General features: G+C 40.9%; 1 protein-coding gene across 1 annotated transcript; it reads right to left on the minus strand.

The window, feature by feature from the left end:
- Positions 1–11,913: 11,913 nt before the first annotated feature.
- LOC129527283 (ATP-binding cassette sub-family D member 1-like) lies at positions 11,914–13,719 on the minus strand. Its single transcript, XM_055364218.2, has 3 exons — positions 13,466–13,719; positions 13,191–13,316; positions 11,914–13,045 (listed from the first exon to the last, which is right to left on the minus strand). Exons 1-3 carry the CDS (start codon positions 13,537–13,539, stop codon positions 12,799–12,801), a joined length of 447 nt encoding a protein of 148 aa, XP_055220193.2. The 5' UTR covers positions 13,540–13,719; the 3' UTR covers positions 11,914–12,798.
- Positions 13,720–17,647: the final 3,928 nt, after the last annotated feature.

Here is a 17,647-nt window from a genome sequence, read left to right on the forward strand (position 1 = left end):
AAAGGTTTGGGTCAAATCAGCCACATGTACTCTCTGTAGTTTATCAGCAGAAGGATTCTTTGAAAGATTAAATTGCACGGGGCTGACTTCTAAAGTGCAGTGAAAAAAATAAAAAAGCCACTTGGTAAAAATGCTAAAACTGTTATTTTCTTGGGAAATGTTGTAGAATTTTAGCAAATTAACATGTTACATTTAAACCCATTTGTACTTGAGACTGGATTGTTTATAGATGCTTGAAAGAACCATTATTTGTGTGTACAGATAAGCAAATTGAAAAACATAATTACTCATAACCGTGTTTTATGTTTTCCAGAATCTTAAAGAAGTCAAAAATATCAGTGAAATCAAGCATGGAGAAATATTGCATTATTAATAGTATACTGAAAAGTAAATAAGATTTTTGAATTTCTTTATAAATCATTTTTAGTTATCATAATCCTTCAAGCATCAATTCACTGTGTTTTAAAATGCACATTTATTATCTCTGTGATTTTTCACATCTTTCATTTTTTTCTCTATATTTATGTTTGGGGAAGAGCGTGGAATATAGAATGCAGACATGATGTCTCTGAAATACATGTCTCCTCTCCCAGAGACATAGTCACATTTTATAGTTAAATTTTGCTTTGAAAGTTCTAATTTCTCTTCCATTAACCTTTCTGATTCCAAATGCTACCAGTCTCTGTGGCCAAGAGAATGATACACCATCTTTCTCCATCCCCAACAACAGAAAGCTCAGTTTCATCTTCCATTTTCCCCAGCTTTTCCACCTCATACCACTCAGAAAGTCCTGGATTTTATTTTCTTTTGAGTTTCTTGAATAGGTTTACCCTTTCTCCATTTCTGATTCCTGAGTCCTTTCATTAGTCTCTTTTTATTATTATTATTATTATACTTTAAGTTCTAGGGTACATGTGCACAACGTGCAGGTTTGTTACATATGTATAAATGTACCATGTTGGTGTGCTGCACCCATTAACTCGTCATTTATATTAGATATTTCTCCTAATGCTCTCCCTCCCCCCTCCTCCGACCCCACTACAGACCCCAGTGTGTGATGTTCCCCTTCCTGTGTCCAAGTGTTCTTATTGTTCAATTCCCACCTATGAGTGAGAACATGCAGTGTTTCGTTTTTTGTTCTTGCGATAGTTTGCTCAGAATGATGGTTTCCAGCTTCATCCATGTTCCTACAAAGGACATGAACTCATCCTTTTTTATGGCTGCATAGTATTCCATGGTGTATATGTGCCACATTTTCTTAATGCAGTCTATCATTGATGGACATTTGGGTTGGTTCCAAGTCTTTGCTATTGTGAATAAACATACATGTGCATGTGCCTTTATAGCAGTATGATTTATAATCCTTTGGGTATATACCCAGTAATGGGATGGCTGGGTCAAATGGTATTTCTAGTTCCAGATCCTTGAGGAATCGCCACACTGTCTTCCACAATGGTTGAACTAGTTTACAGTCCCACCAACAGTGTAAAAGTGTTCCTATTTCTCCACATCCTCTCCAGCACCTCTTGATTCCTGACTTTTTAATGATCACCATTCTAACTGGTGTGAGATGGTATCTTATTGTGGTTTTGATTTGCATTTCTCTGATGGCCAGTGATGATGAGCATTTTTTCATATGTCTGTTGGCTGCATAAATGTCTTCTTTTGAGAAGTGTCTATTCATATCCTTCACCCACTTTTTGATGCGGTTGTTTGTTTTTTTCTTGTAAATTTGTTTGAGTTCTTTGTAGATTCTGGATATTAGCCCTTTGTCAGATGAGTAGATTGCAAAAATTTTCTCCCATTCTGTAGGTTGCCTGTTTGCTCTGATGGTAGTTTCTTTTGCTGTGCAGAAGCTCTTTAGTTTAATTAGATCCTATTTGTCAATTTTGGCTTTTGTTGCCATTGCTTTTGGTGTTTTAGGCGTGAAGTCCTTGTCCATTGCTATGTCCTGAATGGTATTGCCTAGGTTTTCTTCTAGGGTTTTTATGGTTTTAGGTCTAACATGTAAGTCTTTAATCCACCTTGAATTAATTTTTGTATAAGGTGTTAGGAAGGGATCCAGTTTCAGCTTTCTACATATGGCTAGCCAGTTTTCCCAGCACCATTTATTAAATAGGGAATCCTTTCCCCATTTCTTGTTTTTGTCAGGTTTGTCAAAGATCAGATGGTTGTAGATGTGTGGTATTATTTCTGAGGGCTCTGTTCTGTTCCATTGGTCTATATCTCTGTTTTGGTACCAGCACCATGCTGTTTTGGTTACTATTGCCTTGTAGTATAGTTTGAAGTCAGGTAGCGTGATGCCTCCAGCTTTGTTCTTTTGGCTTAGGATTGACTTGGCAATGTGGGCTCTTTTTTGGTTCCATATGAACTTTAAAGTAGTTTTTTCCAATTCTGTGAAGAAAGTCATTGGTAGCTTGAAGGGGATGGCATTGAACCTACAAATTACCTTGGGCAGTATGGCCATTTTCATGATATTGATTCTTCCTATCCATGAGCATGGAATGTTCTTCCATTTGTTTGTGGCTTCTTTTATTTCATTGAGCAGTGGTTTGTAGTTCTCCTTGAAGAGGTCCTTCACATCCCTTGTAAGTTGGGTTCCTAGGTATTTTATTCTCTTTGAAGTAATTGTGAATGGGTTTTCACTCATGCTTTGGCTCTCAGTTTTTCTGTTATTGGTGTATAAAAATACTTGTGATTTTTGCACATTGATTTTGTATCCTGAGACTTTGCTGAAGTTGCTCATCAGCTTAAGGAGATTTTGGGCTGAGACAATGCGGTTTTCTAAATATACAATCATGTCATCTGCAAACAGGGACAATTTGACTTCCTCTTTTCCTAATTGAATACCCTTTATGTCTTTCTCCTGCCTGATTGCCCTGGCCAGAACTTCCAACACTATGTAGAATAGGAGTGGTGAGAGAGGGCGTGGCATCCCTGTCTTGTGCCAGTTTTCACCGGGATTGCTTCCAGTTTTTGTCCATTCAGTATGATATTGGCTGTGGGTTTGTCATAAATAGCTCTTACTATTTTGAGTTATGTCCCATTAATACCTAATTTATTGAGAGTTTTTAGCATGAAGCTTTGTTGAATTTTGTCAAAGGCCTTTTCTGCATCTATTGAGATAATCATGTGGTTTTTGTCTTTGGTTCTATTTATATGCTGGATTATGTTTATTGATTTGCATATGTTGAACCAGCCTTGCATCCCAGGAATGAAGCCCACTTGATCATGGTGGATAAGCTTTTTGATGTGCTGCTGGATTTGGTTTGTCAGTATTTTATTGAGGATTTTTGCATCGATGTTCATCAGGGATATTGGTCTAAAATTCTCTTTTTTTTTGTTGTGTCTCTGCCAGGCTTTGGTATCAGGATGATGCTGGCCTCATAAAATGAGTCCGGGAGGATTCCCTCTCCTTCTATTGATTGGAATAGTTTCAGAAGGAATGGTACCAGCTCCTCCTTGTACCTCTGGTAGAATTCAGCTGTGAATCCGTCTGGTCCTGGACTTTTTTTGGTTGGTAGGCTATTAATTATTGCCCCAATTTCAGAGCCTGTTATAGGTCTATCCAGGGATTCAACTTCTTCCTGGTTTAATCTTGGGAGGGTGTACATTTTCAGGAATTTATCCATTTCTTCTAGATTTTCTAGTTTATTTGCGTAGAGGTTTTTATAGTATTCTCTGATGTTAGTTTGTATTTCTGTGGGATTGGTGGTGATGTCCCCTTTATCATTTTTTATTGCGTCTATTTGATTCTTCTCTCTTTTCTTCTTTATTAGTCTTGCTAGTGGTCTATCAATTTTGTTGATCTTTTCAAAAAACCAGCTCCTGGATTCATTGATTTTTTGAAGGGTTTTTTTGTGTCTCTATCTCCTTCCACTCTGCTCTTAGTTATTTCTTGCCTTCTGCTAGCTTTTGAATGTGTTTACTCTTGCTTCTCTAGTTCTTTTAACTGTGATGTTAGGGTGTCAATTTTAGATCTTTCCTGCTTTCTCTTGTGGGCATTTAGTGCTATACATTTCCCTCTACACACTGCTTTAAGTATGTCCCAGAGATTCTAGTATGTTGTGTCTTTGTTCTCATTGGTTTCAAAGAACATCTTTATTTCTGCCTTCATTTTGTTATGTACCCAGTAGTCATTCAGGAGCAGGTTGTTCAGTTTCCATGTAGTTGAGCAGTTTTGAGTGAGTTTCTTAATCCTGAGTTTTAGTTTGATTGCACTGTGGTCTGAGAGACAGTTTGTTATAATTTCTGTTCTTTTACATTTGCTGAGGAATGTTTTACTTCCAACTATGTGGTCAATTTTGGAATAAGTGCGATGTGGTGCTGAGAAGAATGTATATTCTGTTGATTTGGGTGGAGAGTTCTGTAGATGTCTATTAGGTCTGCTTGGTTCAGAGCTGAGTTGAATTCCTGGATATCCTTGTTAACTTTCTGTCTCATTAGTCTCTTAACACTCATACCGTCTCCCTTACCCCCCCACTCCAAGCATAGATACTATTATCCAACTTTTAAGTATGAAAAAACTGAAGGCTGCTTAGGGCTTAAAGGTTTAAATTAAGGCTATGATTTGCATCCAGATCTGCCTCTCTCTAAAGCATGAGCTTTTCAACATTACAATAGGCTGTCTCACTTTTCACTGATATCAGAGTAACCTTTTTTAAACCATGATGCTGAACATATTCCATTTCCCTGCATAAGTTGATTGCAACTAGTGTAGGTTTAAGTACAAATTTCTTACCAGGAAATCAAAGTTTTTAATTACCCGACTCTCACCTGCATTTCTGGCCTGTTATATTTTCAATCACTTTCTCAGTGACTTCTTATATTGCAGGTTAATCAGGAATATATAATCAGCCTGCCTAGAACATGACTCCACGTCTTGCCTATGTTAGACTCTCAGCCTGGAAACCCTTCTACTTAAAACTTGTCTTCTTATCTCACACCCTTAGCTAGGAAAAGTTTTCTAACTTCTAGGTAGAGCTGGTTCCTCCCTCTTCCAGGCATCTTCACACCTTGTACTAGGCAATGAACTCTTCAACAAGAGGGCCCACTTGTTTTCTACTTTTTTATTCTGCAGAATCTATTGTAGAGCCTTGCTCATACTGGGACTAAAAATACACTTAAAAAATAAAATTAAGCACACTTATTTTCCATAGGAATTTTTGAATCATTGGTTCCCTGAATAGCCCTACTCCCCTTGTCTATTTTGAAGAAGGATGTATAGTTTTCCAAAACATTCTTGTTTGACCAATGCGATTAGTTCATTTAGTCAAAGCATTTGCACTGTTTCTAACTTTTCTACCTTAAGAAACATACTTTTGCTCAAGCAGAGCATTTAGTGCATGTCTCCTTTAATGGATTCCTGCTAAGAGCTAACAACTGGATTATTGAATCTTCTCCTTCAAAACCACTCTTTGACTTATTACAAGATTATTTTTCTCAGTTACACTTGATTCTTTATAGGTACCATTTTCTGCCCCTGGCCTTGTTTAAAATTGAATTGTGATGGCTCTTCCCCTGACTTATCTTTTAAAGCTATTATCATTTACTTCATTTTTTTTTTAGGCCTTTACTGGAAAATTTCTGGCTGTAACACTTTCTTATAATTTCTATTTCTATTCCAGGTTTCTGCTTAAGCACAGTGTTGCATTAATAAGGGTCAGTCGAACTTTCAACAGCATTTAATCTTACACTTTAAATTTTTGTTCACATTTTATGGTCTTGACACATTTACTGTAATAAAGGGAAATCATTAATTCACTAAGAAATGTGTAAAAACTACAGTTTTGCTTTTGATTAATTTCCACATTCATCATTACTTTGCTAGTAATTTACCATGCATTGAAGAAACTGAGGGTGCAAAACATGATTTTTTTTTCTTTGTTTAAAAAGAACTGTCTTAGAAACCAAATGAGGCTAAAAATGTACCTGTGTTTTGGCTGTCAAAGGGGAGAAGATTACTTCTTCTTGAACATGTTTTCTGTCTCATCCTCATGTTTCCTTTATTTATACCAAATACACCATACCATTCTCTACTTTTTTTCTTGAAGTAAAAGAAAGCTATAGCCATAGCCACTGTCATATTAACTCTGAAAATAGGTTTTTTCCATTATGAAGAGGAAAGAAATCTTAATTTACCTTTGGCTTATGGAACAAAATCATCTAAAATTTTATAATGCCAGCTACATCTTGAACATTTTTGAATACTGTTGTTATGAAACAAAATCATACTTGAGCCTAGAGGTCAAATATCTCACCAATATTGGCAGCAGGCAATTGAATAACGATTTTTTGTTTTTGTTTTGCACTTGTATAATTGATACTAAAGTGGTAGTGACTACTAAAATTAATGAAAAGGAATCTATAGTTTTTACACTATAACTAGGCCAAGTTGGGAAGGTATCAAAATTATAGTTATGAGACTGAAAGTTTAAAACAGATCACTATCTATGACACACACAATTGCAAGCCCTTTTTCATAGATCAGTCAATGAAGTCTTTGCAAAAACCCAAAGAGGGTTATTTTGGATTTTAGGGGAGGAGAAAATTGAGACTCATAAAGTTAAATAAACTCTCCTCCTTTATTGTATTGTTTTGTTAAATATAGGTTTTTATTCTTATTTTTAACAACACAAATATTTGTAGAAAAATTTAGAGAATGCAGAATAAGCAAGAGAAAAATAAACACAATGTATCCCCCCAGTTTTCTTAACTGTGTATTACACATTTTTGTGTAACCTGCTTTTCTGCTTTAAAATGTCATGACCTTTTCCAACCATAAGTATGTTATTTTTCATATGTCAGTTTTAATGGCTATAATATTCTCCTCAGTGTTTTTGAGGGTCTTTGAGAGCACTCAGTAAGTAGCACCTGTCTTTTCTATCCAATTCAATTGGAAAATAGACAGCAAGTGGAGAACCAGAATATCACCCTATTCCTAATTAAGGCACAATTGGCAGGCACAGCTTACAATGAGAGAAAAAATTGGCTTGCTCACTGCATCCCTTGGAAGTTTGTTGAGCTGTGAGAAGAACCCACTTCAGGGAAAGCTTAAAGCCAGGGAGCAGGAAATCCCTGCCCTGCACTGGCCCTGGCTAGAGGAAAGAAGAAAAGAAGCAACTTCTCCAAGCAGAGAAACTTTGATCATGCCTACCCAATACCTGTAACCCACCAACCACTGTAAAGCTGGTGGTCCTCTGCTCTGGGGATGAGGAAGTGGTGGAAAAGGAAGCCAGGCAGACTGCGGAGGATGCCACAAAACAAAGGTGAGGAAGGAGGCATTCCCCTGTGATATATGAAGTTCCTATTACTCATTTAATCAATCCCCTATTGTTGTACACTTAGGTTGTTTCAAAACAACAATGAAATTAAATGCATTTGTAATTAATTATTGTGTACATTATAGAAATTTTCTTTAAATGAAACTATAAGTAAAATTCCTGGGACAATGTTTTTAACATGTTTAAAGCTTTTGATGCATTTTACCACATTTTACTCAGGAAAGTTTTGTCAATTTACATTACCACTCAGTAATGTATAACCTCATTTATTTTTAATAAGTGTATTTGAACCCAGTAAAGTTGGCTGTGGAGCTCAAATTATTAATCTTAACAAAATCCTGCTAGTTACTAAATAAAAAAAAAACTGTAAAATTCATGAAATTTCTCTGACTCCATAAACTTTCAATGGATAATTTCTATATCTGTCCATACTGCCTGGGAGTGGAGAATTATAATGGTCATGAAAGTGGCCTTTGGCCTTGGACTCCTCCTGGCTTTGAATTCTGAATTTGCCCTTAACTAGAGCTGTGGCAAGTTATCATAGATGTTCAAGCAACTCTGCTCCTCACAGTGCTAATAAAGACATGCACAAGACTGGGTAATTCATAAAAAAAGAGGTTTAATTAACTAACTGTTTGGCATGACTGGGGAGGCCTCAGGAAACTTACAATCATGGCAGAAGGTGAAGGAAGCACATCCTTATTCACATGGCAGCGGCAAGGAGAAGTGCCGAGCAAAAGGGGAAAAAGCACCACTCACTATCAGGAGAACAGGACATGGGAAACCTCCCCCCAATTCAATTATCTCCCACTGGGTTCCTCCCATGACATGTGTGGATTATGGGAAGTACAATTCAACATGAGATTTGGGTGGGGACACAGCCAACTCATATCAGCATCCACCACATCAAACCCACTAAGTGAGCTACATTTTTGCTGCGTGGGATGAAAATGTCCACACAGCACAGAGAAGAATATGTGCTTCATAGAGTAATGATAGTCAGCTTAACACAAGATGCTTCCATGAGAGGCTGATGGTCAGCCCTGAGATCAGTAACCAGAAGGCGTGACTTCCAGAAGGCTGCCTGGATCTGGTTAGTGAGGACTTCAGTAGTGAAGTGACCAGCAATAGGAGTAGCTCCAGTGGCAGCAGCGAACTTCAGCACAGCCCACTGGCCAGGATTCCTGGATGACCTGACATTGACATCAGCAGAGTTTTCAAGGGCAACAATGGCATAAGCTGTCAGCAGAAGCTTCTCCCAGGTCCTCTTCAGATTTAGGATGTAGATGCCATCAGTTTTCCTTTTATAGGTGTACTGTTCCATTTGGAAGGGTTGGTGCCACCTAGCAGGTTCCAGCTACTAGGAACTAGAGGGCATCCTCCTCCTTCATTTGCAGGGCATCAAGGACTCCCGACATTGTGAAAGTTTCCATTTAAGTTACCATGGGAACCCAGAGCAACACATGTGGACTCCTGTCTGGATAGTGCAGAAACCTAAACCTGCTTTATTATATCCACCCACGTTTTCAAATTTCCAGCATTTTTATCCGACCTTTAAAGATAGTAAAGAAGTCAGAGTATTTTTTAAGTATATAAAATAAATAATTACCTTATTAATCAGACAAGACTTTACTATAAAACCAAATACTTCTGAGTAACAATATTGAATATTAACATGGTAAAAAGGCATCAGGATGAGTTCTTTTATGGAGAGGTCCTAAAAATATATAATATTGAAGTGTGTGTGTGACACATGTAAGTTATATTGCACTCAGAAGTGTTGGGAATTCTTTGAGAGATTGGTTTATATTTGAGAACCTGCATGAGTCTAAGATGGCTCTCATCTTCTTCTAGAAAAGAACAAATGTGAAATAAGACCCCTATTATTTCTTTAGGTCTTACTGAGATTTCTTCTTTTGCAAGAGGATGTGAGTTTTCTGTAATAACACCATACTTCACATTGGATCACTAGGTAGTTATGGACTAATCTAGGGCTGAGGGAGAGATTTTTGTGACACACTTTATAATAGACTTTCAGCGTTTTTCAGAAAGAAAATCCCACTGAGGATACAAAGTTTATATTTTTCTTTGTAACACATCACAATAAAGATGATACTCTGCTGGTATTTGAGATTCATGTTATCTGCAGGAAAACTTAAAGTGTTTTGTTCTATGTGACAGTGACACTATGTCTAAGAATGCTAAGGCAGAGAAAAATGGAGATTTAGGTAATATTTATATAGATAAGAAAGAAAGTTTAGGCTCATAGTCCGGAAAGTAAACTGCTAATTCTTGCCTAGTATGTTTTTTAAAAATTTTTTTAATTCCTTGAGTCTCCTCAGTTTTGCATGATTTTGACACTGTTTGCAAGACAATTCTACATTATCTCTCCTTGTCTTTTGGTTTGAATTAAAAGTAATTTAGGATAATTTCAGTTTACCTAAAATTAGTGAATCTAATTCTTTACCTGGTAAAAAAAAAAATTGTTCTTTGCCTTCCATAATCTGTCCCTCTGTAATTATTAATTTTACATGTTAAGGTCCAGATATTTGGTCAAACACTATTTTGAATTCTGCTGTGAAGGAATTTTTAAGATGATATTAACATGTAAATTAGTAGACTTTGAGTGAAGCAGATTAACCTCCATAATCTAGGTGGGCCTCATTTCATCAGGTGAAGCCCTTAATGGTGGGGGGATGGAAAGACTGACCTCTCCTAACATCTTTCTCTCCTGAGGAAGAGGGAATCTGGCAGCAGACTGCCTTAGACTTGAGCTGCAACATTCATTCTTTCCTGGGTCTCCAGCTTGCTGGTCTATCCTGCAGATTTTGGACTTACTAGCCTCCACAATCACATAAGCCAATTTCTTAAAATAAATCTATTTCTCTCTCTCTCTGTCTCTTTCTCCATCCATTCATTCATCCATCTGTCTACACATTTTTTATTGTTTATTTTTCTCTGGAGAATCTTGACGGATACACCATCTGTTTATCAATCATTCTTGAAACAGAAAATTCTACCTATGTATGCACCTTGACTGGAAAGAGTTTTTGCCAAGTCTGTACTATACCTAGTTAAGGCATATTTAGAAACATGGCCGTGGGAAAACAAAAAACAGCAAGATTAAAACATAGAGATATATATCCTAATTCTACAAGGATGTTTCTGGCTTTACTTATGTGTGTATTAAGGTTTTTCTTTTCTTCTTCCACACTATTTTCTTATAGTTGGCATATGGTAATATAGTAAGAAAAAATACACATATATTTCTTCTTGCAATATATATTCATTGGGATGTTTAACAGTGAGTGTCAACCTGATTGGATTGAAGGATGCAAAGTATTGATCCTGGGTGTGTCTGTAAGGGTGTTGCCAAAGAGATTAACATTTGAGTCAGTGGGCTGGGAAAGGCAGACCCACCCTCAATGTGGGTGGGCACAATCTAATCAGCTGCCAGTGTGGCCAGAATATAAAGCAGGCAGAAAAACGTGAAAAGGCTAGACTGGCTTAGCCTCCCATTCTACATCTGTCTCCCATGCTGAAAATCGGACTCCAAGTTCTTCAGCTTTGGGATTCGGACTGGTTTCCTTGCTCCTCAGCTTGTAGACAGCCTACTGTGGGACGCTGTGATCGTCTGAGTTAATACTACTTAATAAACTCCCTGAGAATATATATCCTATTCTTTTGCTCTGGAGAACTCTGACTAATACATTCATATATACATAGTTTTTTAAATATATATATAATATAAATATATATATATATAATTTATATATATATTTATATTATATATATAAATATATATAATATATTTATATTATATATAGTAATATATGTGTATATTGCAATACATACATGTATACATATGTGTATACGTTGTATATATGTATATTGCAATATGTATGTTGCAAAGATGGGCTGCCGCACCCTATTCCCACCAGCCACCCTCACATGCAGCCACGTGGCCTGCAGTACTCGACACTGCTTCCCTGTTGCTGAAAGCTCCTCAGTGGCCTCTGGGCTAAGTCCTGTCTCTGTAGTGTGGCCTCCAAGGCCCGCCAGCCACAGCCCTCCCTTCCCCTGCCCTCCCTTCCCCTGCATGCAGCACGAACACCCTGCACTGTGCTCCCAGTTCCCCCCAGGCCCCTGCACAAGTGGCCTCCTCTCCCTAGAAGGGCCAGCAGCACGCTGTGTGGCAGCTTAGACATCCCTTCTCTTGCCTTCGTGCTCCTCCCACAGGGACCAGCATGATCCCCTCCCCTAGTCCTATTTGGGCTCAGCCAATATTTCTGTGCAATGTTGTTGCAGGTTCTGCCCCACCACCATCACAGGAATCCTAAGAGCATTGGCGTGAGGCTCGGTGGAGGGCATGTTGGACCATGTCTTCTGATGACTTTCCCCCACAGAGGGGCTTGGGGGTCAGGCCCACTCGTTTCCCAAACTCACTCTTTCCCCCACAGGCAACCCACTCCCTCTCCTCCATCTCTCCCCAAGACCCGCAGCAGACACCACCAGACTCTGAGGCAGGGAGGAAGGACTGCATTTGCCAATGGAGGCTTTTACTGGGGGGACTCGGGATGGGGCCCGGCCTGAGGGCTGAGGGCCCAGAAAAGGCACACAGTGGCGGTGGGGTCTCTCTCGGGCAGGCGCTGGCTCTGCAGACAGCTCCCCCTGGTGACCCCTGTTTGGCACTGAGCTGGGAACATGGTGTCCGCACTCCCGGCTAGCAAGCAGAGGCCCGTGTGGCCAGGTGGCGGCTGGTAGTGTAGGCTGGCGGGGTGACAGCCACAGGGGCTGGGTTTGGCACCGGTGGGAGCAGGGGCCCCAGGGGACTCAGAGGCTGGGCTGCCCCCGCTGCTGGCAGGGTAGTCACATTGGCCACAGAGATGGCTACGAATAGGGAATCCAATAAATTAGGCTGTAGAAAGAGAAGGTGAGGGGCTGAGGGGGCGGGGACTACATTCTCGCTCCGCAGGCAGTGCTGTGCGTCCCTCTCCCGTGGGATCTTCGGGGCTCTTGTGGGGGAGAGGATGCAGGTGAGGTGCTCTGTGTGACCGTGGGTACCACTGGGCTGCTTTTATGGCATCGCATGGGATGGGAGCCTTGGCTGGCCACCCTTAGGGGATGGACCGTGGGGTCTTTGAGAGACTGACGAGGAGGGAGGCCACCTGCAGCGCCAGGGGCTGTGGCCTGAGGGGCTCCTGGGGCTCGGCTGCGCTGCTGTGTGGCCAGCACTGGGCCCCTTGTACCCCAGCTTCCTCCATGGAGCAAAGTAGAGGACTCACTGCCCTGGACAGGGCCCAGTCACTGTGGAACAGCCCCCCCAGGGAGTGGGAGGGACAGGGCGAGGGTTACGCAGGGCGCCACCCTCCACATCTACTTTCCCGAGGTCGGGAAGGGTCTTCTAGGATGAGGGGCCAGGCATGCAGGGCAGGGGTGTGTGCGCAGGTGGGTGCTGCTGTCTCCTTCATGTGATTCGAGCTTGGGGGCGGGGCAGGGGCTGGGGATGGTGGCGTCAGGTGGAGGCACCCTGGAGGCCACCAGGGCCTTGCGGGCTAGGTGCCGGTACGTGCGCTGGGGCCACGGCCTCGCCCAGGATTTGGCAGAGCTCCTGGAGGTGCCGCTGCATCTTGGGAATGCCCGCCAGCTGCTGCTCCAGCCGCTGCTTCTCCTCTGTCAAGCTCAGGCGGGCAGCCGAGTCCAGCTTCTCGAACTTCCAGCCACCCTCCCCATCGAACTGTAGCAAGTGTGTGTGGTACTCCCTGGCCAGGAGAGGGACAGGGTCAGGGGCACAGCACGAGGGCTGCTAATGACAGCCGCCTGCTGCTGCCGCCTGGCCCAACAGGGCACCTCCTCCCCTCAGGCAGCCACTCCCACTGACCCCAGGCAGGGAGACAGGGCACCTACCACAGGGAGGGCCAGTTGGTGATGGAGAGCAGGGCAATGCCTGTGTCCTTGGCCGCCTGGAAGATCTTGCCTTCCACGTCGATGCTCACAGCACTGGTGCATTCATCCAGGAGGGCGTACTTGGGCCTGGGGGTCCGGGCCGAGAGGAGAGTCTGTGCACCCTCCAGGGCCCAACACCCCAGCCCGGCTCAGGCTCCACTGAGCCCAGGCCTCCCCACAGCTGCTACTTCTCCTTCCAGGGGACCCCAGGGAGCCTGCTGGCCTGGAGTGCTCACCTGTGGTAGAACATGCGGGCCATGCCGATTCTCTGCTTCTCGCCACCCGGCAGGACATCCTTCCAGTCACACATAGCCTCCCAACCTAGGTGGGGGCAATGGTCTTGGCTCAGTTCCCCCAGCACCCAGACCCGGGGGCCAGCTGGGGAGCTGGGGGAGCTGGGGGAGCTGCGGGAATGAGCTAGCTGTGACGACAGGACCCCTGTGCCTCTGCGTCCTTGTCTGTCTGACAGGCATTAATCATGGAGGAGTGGGGACTGGAATCGTGCCTTCCCCCACAAGAGATATGGTGAAATCCAAGCCCCAAAACTTCAGTGTGACCTTATTTGGAGACACGGCCTTCGCAGAGGTGATCACACTAAGATGAGGTCATCAGAGCGGACCCTAATTCAATATGACTGTGTCCTCATAAAAAGGGGGTGTGCGAGCAGAGGACGTGCACAGGGGAACACGAGGTGAAGATATACAAGGAGAAGTGGACCATCTGCGAGCCGAGGACAGAGGCCTGGAACACATCCTTCTGTCATGGCACCCAGAAGGAACCCACCCTGCTGGTACCAGGATCTCGGACTGCTGGATCCAGGAGATGATCCACCCCTGCGGTTTATGGCAGCCCCAGGACACCCATACAGTTCCTTGGCACAGAGCTCCAGAGCAGCCTGAGTGCTCTCCCCAGACCGGGGGCTTGTCACCCACAGGGGTTGGGCCTCCTGTCACTGCCCCGTGCCAGCACTTTGGCAAGGCTCGAGTGGGCTGCTTGAACGAGCAGGTGAGCCGGCTGCTCCATTAGGCCAGGGCGCCGTGGCAGAAGTGGCCCCTCCTGTCTTCTCGCCCATGCTGCCTTCCCCAGCGGCCCAGGGCTAGAAGTGGCAACAGGGTATATGGCCACCCAGAGTAGAGATTATGCTTCCCAGGTGGCCTTGTGGTCAGGTGTGAGCATGAGACTAAGTTGTGGCCAATGAGATATAACTGTAAGTATTCAATAAGGCAGCTTCTGGAACCTTCCTTACAAGATAGAAGGCACATACCTTTTGCCCCTTCCCTTCTTTTTTTTGCACACAAGAAATTCAGTGTTTGAGTCTTCTAAAATCTTCCTATTTCCAATTTGCAGACTACCATTGATTCCTAAACAAAGATCTAATTTTTGACTCAGAGACGTGGCAAGGTAGTGAATCACCATTATAATTTAACAATCTTCAAGATAAAATTATCACTCTGATATTTAGATTTTGCCCAATTATTAAGATATTTGGGTGTTTCGTTAAGAATGGAAGACTCTAGTCTCTTGAGCAGAGACTATAAAGGCCTCAGATGATCATTTTTAATTTTATGCTCTTTTCTTTAACACCTTCAACACAGTTGGAAGCAGTCGATATTCCCCAGAGTTGTTGTGTTTTTTAAAGCAAATGCATGGTTCAGTGGTAGAAAACAGGGCTGATCCAAGCTGTTTTCAGTAAACACTTCATTTCAGGTGACCGATTTCATATTAAATAATCTCTAGATCCTGTCTTCCAAACTAACTAGATCAGATAACCTACCCTGGATTTTCTCCTTTTAGGGTCTGTGAGCTGCAGTCACTTTTGTGAAAATGATTGCAATGATAAGATAGAGTTGTAGATGGGGAAAATGTTTTGACTAATTTAAACATAGTGGTATTTCATATGAGAATTTAAGTTACACACATTTGAAAATTATAATGGAGTCTCTTGGCTGAGCTTTAAAATAAATAGCGTTTAGGCTAAAAAGGGAACTGCTGCCTCTCCTAAAATCAGAAAGATGTTACAGTAATTCTCCCTTCTCTAGAATTATCAGGAAGCACCTTTGTGATGATTTACTTTTGCTCTTGGGAGTGTGAGCCCGTGTAGTCGTGGAACCATCAATTAGAACGGTGGCTTTCTGATCCCAAAGTCATTCATTCTGAAAACAATATTTTTCATACATTTGAAAGTGAGAAGTTTTGAGCTTACCATTCCCAAGTAACTCTCTTAATAAGAGGCATCAGCATGCTTCAGTGACAGTTGTCACCTTCCAGTGCTGAGAGTCATCTTTGAGTTCTCCATTTCACTCCCTACACTCCAATTTAGCTGCAGTTCTCTTGGCCAGTCCTATGAAATACATCCATGGCCTAATGACTTCTCACCACTACTACCACATCCTGACACCATTCTCACCAAAGTCACTACCTTTTTTCTCTGGATAACAGTAGCCTTCCAATTTATTTGCTCACATAACCTGTTTATTCTACACAGTGCACCAGATACACCCCTTTGAAATGCAAACACAATCATGTTATTCTCTGGTGAAATTATCTCATATATTCCTATCGCATTTAAAATTAATTCAGAATCATCCCATGATTATCAAAACCCTACATGCTCTTCCACACCATGGTTTACTTCCAAGATATCTCTTCAACTTTCTTTTCACTGCACTGAATTGGTGACTAATAGTCATATTTTTGTTTTTGCTCAAAAAGTCTTGACTTGTAAATTTTTCAGTTTCTCCTTTATCCACAGGTAACTGTTTCCTCATAAGGCGAATTGCTTGCTTCCTTGAGTTCTGCTCTCAAAGATACCCTTCATTTTCTACCTAATATTAATAACTTTAATCATTCATTATTCCATTACTATGCTCTATAGTGTATACAATTTCTGTTCTTTGTCATGTTATTAACTAAATTATTTATTTGTTCCAGTAACGTATTCCATAAATATTGTACACATAAAAAATTATGTTATTTTTATTGCTGTATGCTCAGCTGCCCAATAACTGTCTGAAGATTAACATATTTGTTAAATGCACAAATACATTCTTTCACAAATGTCAGTTTAATAATTTTATATTAAACTCCCTCTATACTTACAATATGAATTAGATAATTCAGAATAAACATTCCATTGGATAAAACTAAACAATTTGTTCTAAAAGATCCTTAAAAGCATCAGAAAGTTAATACAGCAATGAAGAATTACAGGACCAAATTAAGAATGGTATGGAAGCCTGTTTGTGAGGCTTATTTTTGGGTTATCGCTTTACTTAGAGTGACTATAAATCTCAAAAGAGAACTAAAGGGAGAAATAACCATATCAACTCACATGGTAAGGGTATTTAAACATCTCTTAGTAATTGAGATAATTGAAAGAAAAGAGAAAGGGAGAAAGAGAAACAGAGCAAAAGGGATAATGAAGGAGAGACAGAAGAAGAGAAAGGAAGAGGAAGAAAAGTAAAAAGGAGGAGAAGGGGGAGGGAGGAAGAAAGAAAGGTGAAAAGAAAGAATGCTAAAGTTTTCAACAACATAATTTATCCTTTTAGAATATGAATGTTGGTCTATTTTATGATGTCCCACAGATTCATTAGTCTGTGCTCATTTTTTATCTGTTTCTCAGAGTCAATATTTTCCATTTTCTTATCTTCAAGCTCGTGTCTTCTTCTGTGTGTGCAAATATATTCTTAAATCCCTCTGGTGATTTTTAAATTTTTATCGTTGTAGTTTTCTGCTCCAGAATTTCTGTTACCTCTGTTGATATTCCTACTTTTTAATATTTTTTCTGATTCCTTGATTTCTTTGTTTATGTTTTCCTTTGACATTTGAGTATAATGAAGAGAGTTGTTTTAAAGTCTTTTCCTAGTATGTTTGATGTCTGGGTTTCCTTAGAGATATTCTCTGTCAATTTGTTTTGTTCCTTTGAATAAGCCATACTTTCCCATTCTTTGTGTGCCTTGTAACTTTTTTTGAAAACTGGACATTATAATAATTATAATTACTATGTGATTACTCTGTAAATCAGAACCCCCCCTACAAACACAGTAATGTTTTGTGGTTTTAAATTTTCTTTACTTATTATATCGTTAAGGATTTTTTATAGTGAAATTTTCCAAAGTGATTTACAAAATTGTTTGCTTTATAAGGTGTGGTCACCGAAGTCTTTTCGTTTCCTTAGCAAATGTTAAGCTAATGTTTTGACAGTGATTTTCTTGTATGTCAGGAACTAAGCAAACAGGCAAATACAACAAAAACAAAGAAAAACAAGTAATCATTATCCAGCAAAATATGTCTCTAGGCCATGCAGACTGGCTTTGTGCTGGGTTCTTTAAAGCCGGGACAAAGTGTGTGTTCACTCTTGCACTGAGTGAAGTTCAAGTTCACTCTTGCACAGAGCTTGCAGTGAGGGAAGGGATCAG

This window comes from Gorilla gorilla, chromosome 16, assembly GCF_029281585.2.
Source record: "Gorilla gorilla gorilla isolate KB3781 chromosome 16, NHGRI_mGorGor1-v2.1_pri, whole genome shotgun sequence".
Classification (NCBI taxonomy): domain Eukaryota; kingdom Metazoa; phylum Chordata; class Mammalia; order Primates; family Hominidae; genus Gorilla; species Gorilla gorilla.